This window comes from Ctenopharyngodon idella, chromosome 18 (assembly GCF_019924925.1).
Source record: "Ctenopharyngodon idella isolate HZGC_01 chromosome 18, HZGC01, whole genome shotgun sequence".
Taxonomy (NCBI): domain Eukaryota; kingdom Metazoa; phylum Chordata; class Actinopteri; order Cypriniformes; family Xenocyprididae; genus Ctenopharyngodon; species Ctenopharyngodon idella.
In genome coordinates this window covers 23,902,833-23,919,740 of record NC_067237.1, presented here as the reverse complement: position 1 = coordinate 23,919,740, position 16,908 = coordinate 23,902,833, and the positions used below count along the sequence as shown (strand labels likewise).

Here is a 16,908-nt window from a genome sequence, read left to right as displayed (position 1 = left end):
ATCAACATGGTATTATTAAACAGCATCGTATTAAAACATGGAAAAACATTTTCAGCGAATTGGTGCAAATTAATTGTATTAGTCTGTTGTTTATTGTAATGGCAGGTTCTAAATTACTTTGTTTTTATGAGCTGAATCATGGCTACAACAAAATAAATGTGGACACAACAGATTCGCCTACAATACACACACTTATTAATCAAACATGATTGGAAAACGTATTAAACTGTACCTATAACTGCCTTTAATGGAACGTTGGATGACACGGACCACGTGATGACGCAATTGCGTACTGACGTAAAGAACAACTGAATCATTTTTTGAACCGGTTCTCTAAAATGAACTGTTCAAAAGAACCATTTCGTGGAAATGAGTCGGACTTCCCATCACTGACACTACACAGAGCGCTCATTGATCCTCTTGCTATCTCACACTGATTCCAGTCAGTCAATGCTTTCACTTCTCAGCCACACGTTTACTTTCGTTATCAAACACTGGCTGGACCTGTCTTTGTGTGTGGATCGGCAAAATGTTGATTGTTGAAGTGGCTGTGTATGAGAGTACGAATCATTTACTTCTTTACTGAGAAGTAAAGCACACACACTTCCCGTGTAGTCTTTGTGTTCGGCCTACGGATTCAGTGCTGCTGCATTTACCGACATTTCTCCGCTTTGCCGGGTGAGTACATACTTGTCTCTGGTATATTCACATTGTATAACGATAACGACGTGTTAGTGTGTGTGCCAAGTCAAACAAAGGTTTTTAATTGATGTTTTGTTAATCTGTTTGGAGGTGTGGCTAGTTATATGGTTGCTAACGTTAATTTCTGACATGATAAAAAAGGCTGTGTTTCAAGACCTAGTGAGCTGCCTATCTAGACACCATTGTTGGAATTATATCCACGTCTGTAACATTTGAGTAATAGGCATGTGCGATTTAAAATCAGAATGTGGATTAGGAGACATTAGGCAGGATGACTGAGTGAGTCACCATTCACTTTCATTACATGAAAATTCACAATGAAAGTGCATGGTGACTTACGCTGTCAGGCTGAAACCATCTGCCTAACATCTACTTTTTGTGTTTCACAGAAGAAAGAGAGTAATACAGGTTTTAAACCCTCAGTGACAGATTTTTTATTTATAGATGAACTGTCCCTTTAAATGCTGCCTACGTAGGCAGCTCACTAGAGTTTGAGACGCAGCCATAAAGACTCAAGTTTATTGACGCTAATTTACTGAAATGACAGCGTGCTGTTTATAAGCTTTCAGCGGGTTTGTAAATGTCAGTGATTGTGTTAAGCGTACACTGGTCAGTGTTCATTCATGTGGGAGTTTATTGTTATGTTTTTAATGGGGTTTTCGTAAAGTTGTTTGGTGTGCTAGCTGTTAGTTAGCCGCTGCTAACACTGACAACTGTAATCGCAGATCCTAGCAAGAATATTTCTCTAGTTTATGTATGTTTAATGGCATACTGCCTGCTGTTTAATGTGATTATTATACATTATTAATAACTGTGTTTAATGTTGGTTAATATCAAATTAGTCAGGTTATGTTTTAGATATTAACTGGGATAATTGTGCTGTACTGGATACTTAGAAACTTTATGCCTTTAGGGCAAAACATTGTTCACTAGACAAGGCCTGGATATTATTGTAACTACAAATATAATCAAGCATTTTACAATTAAACCAATAATATAAAATAATACAATATTAATAATTAATTATATAATAATAATGACACATTTAAATAACAATTTTGACTAAAGTCAACATGTATAATTTATATGCCATGATTATTTTGACAAGCTGTGTGAAAGAATATTAGTGGATCCTTTGAGCATTTTATTTACATTTTGCATGTTTGCATGGTCCTGTTTTCTGTCCACACTGATAATAATTTGATGCATAATCTTTTTTAGGAGTGAAAACCTCCCAGACTGTAGGATGCGTGTTGACTGCACCATCAGCTTTGCACGTCTGCGTCTGGCTGCTGATGGTCTGCAGTAGCACAATGACCGACACGTCTACTCGACCCGTACCGAGACACCCTCTAAAGTCCTTCCAATGATATGATAGTAGCCACCTGGATTGCATTCTGTGCCAGCAGGAGCCTCGTGCGGGTTCTACGACTCACCGTAGAACAGCTGCAGTCAGTGCAGTTTTGGCCCAGCCTCTCATCCGGTGGAGCCATGGGGAACAGCTGCGTGTGCAGAGAGGACAGTGATGTGGAGGAGGGATCAGCCCCTCGCAGGCAGCTCAGGCGAGTGGATAACTCTGTGTCTGATCCCCCAGAGGCCAGAGGCAGCCGTCCCAGGGACCCTGTTCGACCGCCCCGGCGAGGTCGAGGACCGCACGAGCCACGTCGGAAAAAACAAAACGTGGACGGTTTGGTACTGGACACGCTGGCTGTCATCAGGACTCTTGTTGACAAGTGAGTGAACCTTTAATGACGAGGGGATTCGCAGAGATTTGTCATTAATTCTGGGTATGAATGAATCATGCGTGTCATATCAATTTCAGTTCCCCATTTCTTGTGCGTCAGCAATAACATCATTCCATCTTTGGCTAAAAGCATTGGGCTTGCTATTAAACATACATTTGCATTGTGGCCTTTTTTCCCAGTATTATTGTTTACCACAGGGATGACAACGTCTGCAAGAGCTTTAACTTTTATAATAAAGCAGCTTTAAATGTGCAGATCTTGTCGAGAAGCCTGGCAGAGCTCCGTAATGAGCATGCCATTATTTATTTATTCAGTCGTTCGCACAGCACCACATTTAATCTTAATGTATTGCCCAAGACAGCAGCTTGAGATAACAGAGCTCTTCTTCATGTTTCTTTTAACAATTTGGCTTGAAATCAGAGTCGCCAGTCACTCTTCCTCTTTGTCACATGTTCTTACACCTTCCTACACAACCGGCCTACAGTTATCTAATGATGGATGTTCACTTTAGACGAGGGGTTGTTCTACGTGGCCATCAGATTTGGTGTCTGCGTTATCTTAATAGTTTATAGTCACCTTCTGTCGAGAATCTCAGATTACAGAAAACCCCCCCACAAATTTATATATAAAAAAATTCTTTCTGTTTTGACTTTGTTTCCCAAGGAAAAACACCTAAAGGACACAAGAGGGAGTGTCAGCTTTCTTTTCTTTTTTTCTTTTCTTTTCTTTTCTTTTCTTTTCTTTTCTCATTGCACAGCTGGAATAAATTTTGGTTGCTCAACCACATCCTTTGACAGCAGTTTTTTTACGTGCTTGCACCTGAAACTAGGGCTGGATGATATAGCTATGACAAATCTCTATAATTTCAGACTTTTGTGGATCAATATTTGTCTCTATTTTTATGTTTTTACTCTGAAATTCAGTCATTCAGAGGAACTAGCAGTATTCACAGCGTTGTTAAATTTGTATCGCCAGCAAGATTATCACGGATATAACATACACCCCAACTTGAAACCCAAATACACACCTATAGCTCTGTTCTTGATTGTGTTAAGCCAGTCGTTCTCAACTAGGGGCCCCGGGGCCCACTGGGGGCCTCAGAAATCTTCCAAGGGGTCCATAGAAAGACAAAATAATTTAATTATCTTTTAAAATTAATAAAAAAAAAAATCAAAATGTGAGCTGAAATAAAATGTATTTTTTCCTCTCAATAACAAGCTATTGTTTTATTGAAAAAGATACAGAATCAGAATCTTCAACCTCACAGAATCAAAGTGAATCATGTTTAATTAATTTAAAGGGATAGTTCACCCAAAAATGAAAATTTTGGCATCATTTACTCATCCTCATGTTGTTCCAAACCTGTATGAGTTTCTTTCTTCTGTTGACCACAAAGGAAGATATTTTAAAGAATGTTAGCAACCAGACAGTTGACGATAGCCATTGACTTCCATAGTATTTATTTATTTATTTTTTTACTATTGAAGTCAATGACTACCATCAACTGTTTGATTACCAACATTCTTTAAAATATCTTCTGTGTTCAACAGAAGAAAGAAACTCATGCAGGTTTGAAACAACATGAGGGTGTGAGTAAATGATGTCAAAATTTTCATTTTTGGGTGAACTATCCCTTTAATATATAAACACTCCTAGTTTCTGTTGATGAAGAAGCTTGTAAACAAGCTTTATTGGGGGGAAGGGGGGTCTATGTTATCTAATGATGTATGTTGGGGAGGGGGCTATGAGTCAAAAAGGGTGTTGGAAGGGGGGGTCTGTTCTGTACAGAGCAAAAAAAAACAGTGTTTCTCTAACTAGAACATATCCCTGTGTGACCATTACACAACAATCACACAGCAGTCAGACACCCTAGCTGGGGGCAGTAGACCTCTCTCACTCTCTCTTACACTCTCTTCTCTTTTTCAACCACCCTCATAGCTATCTTTTCCTTGTCCTCATTTGCTGTTTGAAAACATCACCCCTAATACCCACCAACCACTGATTTATGAATGACAAATGAACCACACTGGTGTCACTCCGCAGAGTAGAGGCAAATTTATTTTCCCTGCTTAAATGTCTCTGGTGGTGTTTTGATCGTGCCGGGCTCCCTCCAGGAGCACCTCAAGGGATTTCGCTATCGCTGCTTAGATTTACTGTTGCAGACCCAGGCTGCAAAATGGATGCATAGACCCTAAAGCCAAAACAACCCCAGCGGCGGCAGTCTGCCCTCCAATAGCAATCCGTCATGTGTCGCACAATCACCCATTATACCATTAGGCTTTCATAACTAATGTCTAGAGCAGCCAAGGTCTAAATAAGATGCTTACACCCTCATGCACCAGGGTATGAGGAACAATGGCAAACACTTTCTATATTAGGTTGCTCTACTTTTTTCACATTAACTTTTGTATTTGTTCTTTTTTTGTTTCAGTGACCAAGAGCCGCCGTACTCCATGATCACACTGCATGAGATGGCAGAGACAGGTGAGTCTAAGACACCTAAAATGCTGAAGCATTTGCATGTGGGCTTCAATTCTGATATTCTTAACGCTATATGCTAATATAAGCGAGTTCACTTTCACTTTTTGCTAATGCTTATATCATCCATTTGTCTCAACCAAGACAAATGGAGCATTTGGGTTGTGGGACTCACAAACTCCTCTAATTGGGAGGAGTAAAGTCAATGTTTTACAATTACAGTTGTACTGTTAAGTAGTTATTATTGTTGTTATTTTTTCTTAAATATTTTAAAGGGGACCTATTACGCCCCTTTTCACAAGATGTAATGTAAGTCTCTGGTGTCCCCAGAATGTGTCTGTGAAGTTTCAGCTCAAAATACCCCACAGGTCTTTTATTATAGCTTGTCAAATTTGCCCCTATTTGGGTGTGAGCAAAAACACGCCATTTTTGTGTGTCCATTTAAATGCATATGAGCTGCTGCTCCCGGCCCCCTTTCCAGAAGAGGGTAGAGCTTTAACAGCTTGCGCTTCGGTTGCTCAACAACAACAAAGCTGGACAATCTCATGCAGCAAAAATGATGATTGTCAGTAACAGTGTTTAGCCTTATACTGTTCAAACCGGAGTCAGACACTGATGGAGAGAATCAGGAAGAAGTTACAACTTTTAGAATGCAGCTGGACGTTTCTGAACAGTTAGTGGATAAATTTATGTAGTTGCTGTGGAGTTGATTCAACTCATCGACTAGCATGTACCGTCGTGTAAATTTAGCATTGAATTGACCCTTGTTTGTGAAGCAGTCCAACCCCACGCCCCCCGTGCAGCCCGACCCCCTCCCGAAGTGATCAGATTACTATCCACCTCAAATGCGTCTTTGAGGGCCTTTACGCTTGGTCTAAACCCACCTCTAAAATACATAAAGAGAGCAATCTGTTAGCATTCTTATTCATCTCAATGGTAGACCATGCTTGAAACTAACCAACCTAGATAGTGCCATCTTTGCTTCACAGACATTCAAATTTTGAACTGATCACCTGAGCTGTAATTATTACCAAATAATCTGGAATTGCAGGTAAATGACAACACTGGTAGCACAATGAGAATGCGTGCAGTCAGAAGCCCTTCACCTTCATTATTTTCTGTACTTCATCTACTGAAATAAAAAGCAAAAAAGTTAAATGTTGAGTTACATTTAAATAGTTGTCAGTGCAGAAACCATATATTTATCAGCCGAGGTAAACCAGCCAAACCTTGACTCCCTGGTTCCCGGCTTGTTTTTTTTCCATCAGGGGAACAAGTGCAGCTTGTTGTGACCCTCTGGCTACTGATTAAGTTATTAGGATGTTAATCTAACAGCGGAAGCTGTGGAAGCTCTGTGTGTATTAGTGACGGCTGCTTTTGAAGTTTGGCTCGTGCCCTGTGCTCCCATTGTCATGCCGTCGCTCTGTTCTGTTGCATTGGCTGAAGTTAGTGGGTCACGGCTCAGCTGCAGACTTTAAAGTCCCTCAGAGCCTCACAACTGCGGGAACAAAGACGGTGTATGATCGCGTGTGTATAAGCTACACTGCTTGTGCTTGATTACAAGGGCAGTGCATTGTTGTTTCCTTACTTACCCTTTTTGCATACAAATTTACTGTTGTTTTTTTTAATTTTTTTACATTTTTTATTTTTTTTAGTTACTCGTGGATGTTACCTGTACTGCTGTAATGTTGAGGGGCTGTTTGGGTCTGTATGTGGACCAGACTCTAATCAGTGGTCAAAATTTAGCAAGGTCATGTGCGGGTCGCCAACTTGCCTCTTTTTTTTGAGCCATTGCCAAAGCCTCTTTGTCTGTTGATTTTATTTATACGTGCATCTGTTGCTCCGAGCTGAGCCTGCATGTTGTGGTTTGAGACTCTGTGGCGTCAGGTGGCTGCTAAGAGCTGCATGCAGGAGTAAACAGGTGGAAACGTTACCCTGGGCTTTAAGACTGAGATCAAAACTCCCTGAAGAGCATTACAGTGTAGTATAATATGTAGTAATTTTAGCAATTTATCTCATTTGGTCATCATCATCATAATAGACCATCTGCTCTCAAGATGTTGGCATTAGCCATTGGAAAAACCCATATCAGTCGAACAATAACTTTCAGTGGTGTTTGAAAGCATAGTCATAATAATGGCTCTGTAATACACAAAGCATGTCACATAGACTGAACTTTTGTTTGTTTTTCCCATCTTCTTTTGTCTCTGTCCCTTTCTGTTTCTCACACTGTAGATGATGGCTGGTTGGAAGTGGTGCAGTCTTTAATTAGGGTAATCCCTCTGGATGACCCACTAGGACCGGCCGTAATAACCCTGCTACTGGATGAATGCCCTTTGCCCACCAAAGTGAGTTCACATCTTCATTACCACACAACATTGACTGCCGTATTATTTTTCCATCTCTGTTTTCACTAATGGGCACTAATGTAGCCCTATTTTTGCAAGCACTTTGAAAATGGACCACAACATTTCCCTAGTATTTAGGTTTATGCTGCTTTTGAGTAAAATCTCTCTCTCCTTCTTTAATTGATATCAGCAGACGCTTTATTTTTGGCTCTCAAATGTTTCTTTTTCCCATTTTATGTTGATACCAAGATAAAAACTGTTTATAGTTTCTGTTTACAGTTTATAATTCAGACCGAATTGCTCATTACGGCAGGTTTATGTGTATAACTGTTTTTGTACTGATGTCAAATTTATCATTCATTTGTTATTAATTATGTCCTTATTTGGCTTGAGTCCATTCATTTAAAAAAAGTAAAGAAAAAAAATAATCAAAGGACATGAAGTATCTTTTTTTGTAAAGTTTTTAATTCACTAGATTATCTATGAAATAACTATATTATAATTATATATCATTAAGATTTTTTTAAATAATATTCTTTTATTCTGCAAGTATGCACTAAATTGATCAAAAGTAACAGTAAAGGCATTATTACAAAATGTCTCTTTCAAATAAATGCTGTTCTTTTGAACTTTTGAAAGAATCCTGAAGAAAATGTATCTGGGTTGTACACAAAAATATTAAAGCAGCACAACTGTTTTTAACATTGATAATAAGAAATGTTTTTCAAAAACCAAATCAGAATATTAGAATCATTTCTGAAGAATCGTGACACTGCTGAAAATTCAGTTCTGCCATTAAATACATTACATTTTAAAATATATTAAAGGTGCACTGTGTAAATTTTAGTATGATCTATTGACAGAAATGCAATATAATATACATAACTGTGTGTTCAGTGGTGTATAAAGACCTTACATAATGAACCGTTACGTTTTATAACCTTTAGAATGAGCCATTTCTATCTACGTACACCGTGGGTCCCCTTACATGTTAAGTCACCATTTTGCGCCGGCATGTTTCTACAGTAGGCCTAAACGGACAAACGTCTCTACTGAATGCGTTTGCTTGACTGGCTACTCTCTTCTGTCTCAGACGATGACATCTTTGTCCTGTGTTGGCCACCGTAGCTTCTCTATATTGCAATTCGCAACCACACTGGTAAATGCTGCTAAAATTTACACACTGCACCTTTAAAATAGAAAAAAATTGTTTTAAATTGTAATAATATTTCACAATATTACTTTTTTTTTTTTTTTGTATTTTTGATACAAAAAATTCAACCTTGGTGAGCATAAAAGACTTCTTTCAAAAACATAAAAATTTTGACCCATTTAAAAATTCAAGCATTGATGAAGAGTTCATTGTTTTGTCAGGATGCTCTGCAGAAGTTGTCGGACATGTTGAATCTGAGTGCTGCTGTGGCGCGTCAGGATGCCCTCATCCCAGCCAAACACCGCAACACCACAGCAGTCCTGGGCTGTCTGGCTGAGAAACTGGCTGGTGAGGGACATGCATATGCTCACACAAACAGACACACTACATTTGATGTCCAGTTACTTCAAAGAACTACATATAAAACACCAGGTTTCAGGATTATTAAATGAATCCTAGATCTGTTGCATCTCGTTTTACGTCATCTTTGCACTAGCATGTTGCTCTGAAGCTAAAGAGCTGAGTTTGCAGTCTGTGAAGGCCTGTCACGCCTGAGCATGCTGCAGGCTCCCTTAGAGGCCTGTGATTTGACAGTTCTGCTGAGACTGCAGCACACAAACACATGCACACACTGTCCAGTTCTCTCAGTTTGAAGATATGTGCTTCTGTTTTTAAGGTCAAACACATTGCCCAAAGGAGTCATTTAGTTAATACTGGAGTTCTTCATCTTGTTTCTTTTCCGTCCACAGGTCCAGCGAGCATTGCGCTCCTCAGTCCTGGAACTCTGGAGTACTTACTCGAGAGTTTGGTGAGAGCATTGAGAATTTATATTACACATACTGACTAACAGGGTAGATATTAAAGGGGTCACATCATGGAAAACAGGATGTTCTTTCCTCTTTTGAGTTAAATTTGTTTCATATATATTCTGTAACATTCACAAAGCAAAGATTACTTGTCAGTCCACTGAGAAGACTTGCAAAAGTCAGAGATGCAAACTCTTCACCTTTTAGTGAGAACTCACCATTTTGAGATCAAAATAGGTCACCTATGGGATTTGCATAGATCCCATGAGAAACTTTTTTTTTTTTTTCAAGGGTAAATAAATGTCTATAATGGGTAATATTATAGATTGCATGCAAAGCAAATAACTTAAAAAAAAAATTCTGTGCATAGCATGCCCCTGCCCCGCGCAACCTTTTTCCCCCCTTTCCTGTTTGCATCCCTGAAAAGTAGATTAATTAGAAGTCAGTGTGGTAAGACTAATAAATACTTTTATTCAGAAAGGAAGCATTAAAATGATCAAAAGCAACAGTAAAGACATTTATAATGCTATAAAAAATCTATTTTTGAATTTTCTATTCATCAAAGAATCCTGAAAAATAAATTAATCAGGGTTTCCACAAAAATATTACGCTGTACAAGTGTTTTCAAGATTGATAATAATAAATGTTTCTCGAGCACCAAATCAGCATATTAGAATGATTCCTTAAGGATCATGTGACACTGAAGACTGAAGTAATGGCTGCTAAAATTCAAAATTGTAGAAAATGGCCCCTTTAAAGCTCATCTGAACAGTGTCTCATCCCAGTATGGTGATCATCTTAAAGGGATAGTTCACCCCAAAGTTAAAATTCCGTTGTCATTTACTCACCATCAAGTTGTTCCAAACCTGTATCAATTTCTTTGTTCTGCTGTACACAGACAGATATTTGGAAGAATGTTTGTAACCAAGCAGATCTCGCCCCCCATTGACTACAATAGTATTTTTTTTTTCCTACTATGGTAGTCTATGGGGGGTGAGATCTGCTTGGTTACAGACATTCTTCCAAATATCTTACTTCGTGTACAGCAGAACAAAGAAATTTATACAGATTGGAACAACTTGAAGGTTAGTAAACGATGACAGAATTTTCATTTTTGGGTGAACTATCCCTTTAATTCCTTTTATATTAATGCTGTTGTTTTGCATGTTTGTTTTAATGCTGGTATCATAGCCATTAACGTGGTCTTTTTTGGTCTTCTAGAGTTCTGAAGCCCATCCCACTGTCATGCTGTTTGCTCTCATCGCTTTAGAGAAGTTCTCTCAAACCAGTAAGTCTAACTGGTGTCAGTTCAAAATGTTCAAACAGGAACTTTTTGGAAAAAAGGGTACTTTAATGAAAGCCTGTCTTTGTCTCAGGTGAGAACAAGTTAACAGTGTCGGAATCATGTATCAGTGACCGTTTGTCTGTTCTGGAGTCCTGGGCAGATCATCCAGACTACCTAAAGCGTCAAGTGGGCTTCTGTGCCCAGTGGAGTCTTGATAACCTCTGTGAGTAACTTTCATTTCAATGGCATGCAAAACGTTTTTTGAATGGTATTCAGGACTTTTGGTGATTTGTAGCTTTTACTGAGACTTTTTAAATAAAGAAGAACCTAAGAAATAAATATTTTCCACAGAATGTGAAATCTTTTTAGTATTTTATTTTTTTTTTTTCAATTTTCTTTTGAATTGGGTGCACTTGCTATGGCATAGTGAAAAAAAATTAGTATTAATAATTAGCTTAACTGTTTGTATTTTGTGATGATTTTGTAGATTTAAGTCAAATATTATGCGTGTATGTTGTGTCTCACTGATAATTTTACCTTTGGTTACCCTCTGTCCCGTAGTTATTAAAGAGGGGCGCCAGTTTACCTATGAGAAGGTCAACTTAAGCAACATCAACGCTATGCTGAACAGTAATGACGTCAGTGAATATCTCAAGATCTCTCCTACTGGACTTGAGGTAAGAGACAAACTATTATTGTAATTGTGGGTAACATTCTGCTAAGTGGATTTAGATGTTGTAAAATGTGTTCAACAGAAGAGAACAAACTGCACTCTTATTTGTAGTTAAAATAAAAAAATTTCACAGCTCTTCCAAAATGCAAATGAATTCTTTGCAATCTTACTGATAAGAAACAGTTTTACTTCCAGTTAGGGCATACTATAAATAAAACCTCTTTTTCTAAGAATGCCTTAAATGGCAATGTTCACCCAAAAATGAAAATTCTGTCATCATTCATTCACCCCTCATGTCATTCCAAACCTGTAAGACTTTCATTCATCTTCGGAACACAAATGAAGATATTTTTAAAGAAATCTAAGAGATTTCTGTTCCTCTATTGACGGCTACGCAACTACCACTTTGATGCTTCAAAAAGTTCATAAAGAGATCGTAAATCTAATCCCTATGAATTGAGAGGTTTAATCCAAACTTTCTGAAGACACTCGATCACTTTATATGATGAACAGATTTAATTTAGGCTTTTATCCACAGCATTGATCAGTGAACATAAACAGAAGCTCAACCGTACTTGCTTGATGTGTGAGAGCAAACCTCTTTGGTTCATGTGGAAGCTTAAACGTAAGGCGTAACACGAGAATGAACCTCACTGGTTCTCACACGTCAAGTGAACATGCTTGAGCTTCCGTTTATCATATCTGATGTGTTTTATAGAGAAATATTTTTGCGTAACAATCTGCTGACTACTTAGTCTTTTCGTACTCCCATTTTTATAATCTGGGCCCCATCTAGGGGCCTTAACATGTTCACCTATTGTGGAAGAACAGCTAGTTATAACTATAAAAACAAGCAATGTATTGTGATTAGTTTATCCCTCAATCTTAAAAACGTATGTCTAATCAGATCAGTCTTTTTTTCCTTAGGCACGTTGTGATGCGTCATCATTTGAAAGCGTCCGCTGCACGTTCTGTGTGGATTCGGGGGTTTGGTACTATGAGGTCACAGTCATCACCTCTGGCGTCATGCAAATTGGCTGGGCAACCAAGGACAGCAAGTTTCTTAACCATGTGCGTTTCTGGTTATGTTTATACTGTTGTGCTTTCTCTCATTCTTAGTTTTATGTTCTCATATTGACATGAAGTACACAGTGTTTATATGAACATTCCTATTTGATACACAAAGTGTATGAATGAACGGCATTATATTTAATTTGATATAATATACACTACCATTCAGAAATTTGGGGACACTATATTTTGTTGGTAAATTCAGCAAGGTTGCTTGATGAAAAATGACAGTATGAAAAATGCTGTTCTTTTGAACTTTTTCTGTTCATCAAAGAATCCTGAAATAAATGTTTCCACACAAATATTAAGCAGCACATCTGTTTTCAACACTGATAAGCTTATTAGAATGATTTCTAAATTATCATGTGACACTGAAAATTCAGCTTTGCCATGATGGGAATAAATTACATTTTTAAATCTATTAAAATAACAAATAGTTATGTTGGTAACACTTTAGTATAGGGAACACATATAAACTATTAACTATGACTTTTCCCTCAATAAACTCTTAATTTACTGCTTATTTATAGTTAGTAAGGTAGTTAAGTTTAGGTATTGGGTAGGATTATGAATGTAGAATTAGGTCATGCAGAATAAGGCATTAATATGTGCTAATAATGTACTAATAAATAGCCAATGTTCTAGTAATATGCATGCTAATAAGCAACTAGTTAAAAGACCCTAAAATAAAGTGTTACTGTTATGTTAAATTGTAATAATATTTCCACAGTATTACTGGATTTGACTGTATTTTTGATCAAATAAATACAGCCTTAGTGAGCATAAGAGACTTGTTTTAAAAAAACAAAAACAAACTAACTGACCCCAAACTTTTGAGCGGTACTGTACATTTAAAATAATTTGAAATGTAACTAATAATTCATATTATTATTTTGTGTGTGTATTTTGGCTAACATTTTTTTTTAAAAGACCAGTGGCCTGTTATACACAATTATTATTATTTGTTTTAGGTATATTAAAAACAAAATAATTGTTCTTTATCACATAAAGGAAGAAAGAAACTGTAGTGAGGAGAACATATTTGTGTGTTTGTACAGGAGGGTTATGGGATTGGAGATGATGAGTACTCGTGTGCGTACGATGGCTGCAGGCAGCTGATCTGGTACAACGCTCGCAGTAAACCTCACTCCCACCCCTGCTGGAAAGAAGGTTTGTGCGGAGCTTCCTGTTCAGCACCCAAGTTCTTTCATTTTTTTGATGAGTGCTTACATAGTGTATTTTATCTTTTTGGGAAAAAAGTTGTTTGAGCAATATTCTCTGGAATTTCAGGTGATGCCATAGGCTTCCTGCTGGACCTCAGCAAGAAGCAGATGATTTTCTATCTAAACGGACACCAGCTGCCTCCTGAGAAGCAGGTGTTCTCCTCCGCCACGTAAGCGAGACTCGTTTCCTTTACCACAAGACTCAAAACAAATGTTTATGGAGCTTTTTGAACACTTGCTTTACCTTTTCTTAGGTCTGGCTTTTTCGCTGCAGCCAGTTTCATGTCCTACCAACAGTGTGAGTTCAACTTTGGAGCCAAGCCCTTCCGCCATCCACCCTCCATCAAATTCAACACATTTAATGAGTTTGCCTCGCTCGCATCAGACGAGAAAATCATTCTGCCCAGGTTTGCACTGTTTATTAGATTTCTATACACAGGGCAAATTATCAGTGAGTGTTATGTGAATGTGAATAATGCATTAGTCATCACCTAAAGCAGGTGACTCGTACCGTTCATGCCACATAAAATTGCTCTTTCTCTGTCTTTTATTTCAGACACAGGCGCCTGGCTTTGCTCAAGCAGGTTAGCATCAGAGATAACTGCTGCACCCTCTGCTGTGACCAGATGGCAGACACTGAACTGAGACCCTGTTTGCACAGGTACGAAGTTCAGTATATAGAATCAGTGTTTACACCACTGGGTTTATGGGTAAACTAAAGGGATGTGATGGAGGCTCACAGTCTGCTCAAGAAAGCTGGATTGTTGTGCTCGGCTGAATTGGATAAAAGCAACTGTTGATATGAGAATTAAAACATTTAGAACATATTTGTCCTTTATTCTAGGTTTTACCTCTTGCATTAAGCCAAAATCAGTAAAGTAAGATAATAGACCTATTAGGAATTTAATTGTAGTGTGTTATTAATGAACTCCATAGTAACGTGATATTTATTGTTATATGCCTTTTTTTTTTTTTCAAAATAGCAAGTTACTATTTTTCCTGAAGTAAAAATCTCATTCATTTTCATTATTCTAACAGATTTTTAATGATGACTTTTACACTGTTAAAGACAGACCTACTGTGAGCTACAAGGTTTTTAATCAGTGTTATTTGCTTTTGTTTAAAGGGTTAGTACACCCAAAAATGAAAATACTGTCACCTTCGTTCATCTTCGTAACACAAATTAAGATATTTTTGATAAAATCCGATGGCTCAGTGAGGCCTCCATTGACAGCAAGATAATTAACACTTTCAAATGCTATAGTATTTTTCAAATACTAAATACATACTAAATACATATTTAAAACAGTTCATGTGACTACAGTGGTTCAACCTCAATGTTATAAAACGACGAGAATAATTTTTGTGTGCCAAAAAACAAAATAACGACTTTATTCAACAATATCTAGTCATGGGCGATTTCAAAACACTGCTTCATGAAGCGTCGAAGCTTTACGAATCTTTTGTTTCGAATCAGTGGTTCGGAGTGTGTATCAAACTGCCAAAGTCAGTATGTGAATAACTAATAACTAATATGTTTCTGATATTAAAATTTTATGATTTTTTTTAATGTTATTCCCCTCTGTATAAGTGATTTTAGGAATTACAACATTAAATTATAATGAAAAATGGATATTCATTTTGAGATTTGTTAAAGGTTAAATTTAACAGAGTTATTAAAATACTAGGATTTTTAAAGATTATCTTAAAGAGATGGTTAACCCAAATATGAAAATTTTGTCATCATTTACCCTCAGGCTGTTCCAAGCCTGTATAAGTTTCTTTATTCTGTTGAACACAAAAGAAGATATTTTGAAGAATGTTGGTAATCAAACAGTTGATGGACCCCATTGACTTCCATAGTATTTTTTTTCCATTCTATGGAAATCAATGGGGTCCATCAACTGTTTAGTTACCCATATTCTTTAAAATATATTCGTTGTGTTCAACAGAAGAAAGGAATTCATAAAGTTTTGAAACAGCTTGAGGGTGAGTAAATGATGACATAATTTTCATTTTTGGGTGACCTATCCATTTAAGTGAGCATTAGATGATGGAAAAATGTAACATTCCTGTTTCAATATGAAAGTACATCAACACAGGCTAGAAAACTGTGCTCGTAAAGTAATTTCATGGGACATTTAAAACCTATTGTTGATTACTGTTATATCACCTCTTTGTGCTGAACAATTTACTCATCTATTGTTTCTTTGCATCATGTTTTCAGCGGGATTTGTATGGAGTGTGCCTTACAGCTGGAAACGTGCCCACTGTGTCGCCAAGACATCCAGACACGAGTCAGACTCATTTCCCACGTGTCCTGACATCAGCCCACCAACCATAGATGTGGACTTTCCCCCCTCAAGCTTCCATCCTGTCCAGTTCCCTCTGTCTGAGAGATCAACCTGACCAGTCAAATCATTATGCTGTCTCAGGATTGGATGCGGCAGCGTGGACCTTTGACAGATGGAGTAGACCTTCCTTAAAACTGGAAGGAAGAAGAGTAAAAACTACACTGTTGCACTCCAAGAAGGCCCCAATTAGAGGGCAGTTGAGCAAACCCAGAGGTTTAAAGGCTTTTGGGAAATTTTAATCTGCTTTTCCAGGAACAGATAAAATATGGAACAAATGTATCCGTTACATGCTGATCTGTCTTTGAGTCTCTCCCCTCAAGCTCTGGTCAGGGTCTACTGTGTTAAATATATATGTGACTTTTTTTTTTTTTTTTTTTTTAATTCCAAGTTACAATCTCGACAGGAAACAGCAGTAGTGTCTTAACCACTTTGTTTCCTCTTAATGTTAATGCCTGCCTCAGAAAACCCATTATTCCGCTCCCATCAGACTTGATTGTACTTGAAACTGTTCTGGTTTGATTGCCCCACATTCTGAATATGATTGCAAAATGTCTTGATGAATCAAGACACTGTGATTTTTTTTTTTTTTTTTTTTTTTTTTTTTTTATAAATTAAATAATAGTATTTTACATTGATGTATAATGCAAAGTCCATTTAGGAATAAATGAAGCCAAATTAAATTAGGTAAAATGACAGAATTGAGTGAGAACTGATTCCATCAGACTAAAAGGCAATCCTTAAATGAGATTTGGGGTAATTTCATGTGTTTTCGGCCATGGTTAATGCACATATCAGTGTCCTAATGCTGCTGATGCTAAATGTGAACTTTCTTAGCAGTTACAGAGACTGAAATCTCCAACGCTCCCAAAGATAAGAGAGTATGATTGAATTAAGAATCTTTCATTTTTTGAATTGTGATGTTTGTAATAAATGTCTGTTTTATGTGTTGCACAATTGTCGTTACCTGACATTATTTACTCATTTCAACAGTTATTTGAATGAATTTAATGCACCCAAGAACTATAAAGCCATATATTATCTGTTTATAATTGCATTTTTGAGTAACTAAA

At 37.3% G+C, this 16,908-nt stretch overlaps 1 protein-coding gene across 4 annotated transcripts; it reads left to right on the top strand.

Moving 5' to 3' along the window:
* Positions 1 to 372: 372 nt before the first annotated feature.
* rspry1 (ring finger and SPRY domain containing 1) lies at positions 373 to 16,792 on the top strand. Of its 4 annotated transcripts, none has more exons than XM_051869702.1 (15): positions 373 to 678; positions 1,924 to 2,435; positions 4,879 to 4,931; positions 7,161 to 7,273; positions 8,648 to 8,774; positions 9,176 to 9,234; positions 10,454 to 10,520; positions 10,609 to 10,740; positions 11,079 to 11,194; positions 12,118 to 12,261; positions 13,320 to 13,431; positions 13,552 to 13,654; positions 13,739 to 13,891; positions 14,041 to 14,145; positions 15,712 to 16,792. In XM_051869702.1, the coding sequence occupies exons 2-15, from the start codon at positions 2,074 to 2,076 to the stop codon at positions 15,806 to 15,808; spliced, it is 1,743 nt and encodes a 580-aa protein (XP_051725662.1). In that variant the 5' UTR covers positions 373 to 678; positions 1,924 to 2,073; the 3' UTR covers positions 15,809 to 16,792. The 4 variants fall into 4 exon arrangements, with proteins under 4 accessions (XP_051725662.1, XP_051725663.1, XP_051725665.1 ...); XM_051869703.1 differs by lacking the exon at positions 373 to 678 and adding an exon at positions 1,141 to 1,284; XM_051869705.1 differs by lacking the exon at positions 373 to 678 and adding an exon at positions 1,184 to 1,274.
* The last annotated feature ends 116 nt before the right edge of the window (positions 16,793 to 16,908 follow it).

What these genes read in the sequence shown, in the direction of transcription:
- rspry1 (XM_051869702.1), top strand. Translation starts at nt 2,074, where the DNA reads ATGATAGTAGCCACCTGGATTGCATTCTGTGCCAGCAGGAGCCTCGTG. An exon ending in ATCAGGACTCTTGTTGACAA is followed by an intron (nt 2,436 to 4,878) that starts GTGAGTGAACCT and finishes TTTTTGTTTCAG; the next exon opens with TGACCAAGAGCCGCCGTACT. An exon ending in AGAGAAGTTCTCTCAAACCA is followed by an intron (nt 10,521 to 10,608) that starts GTAAGTCTAACT and finishes TCTTTGTCTCAG; the next exon opens with GTGAGAACAAGTTAACAGTG.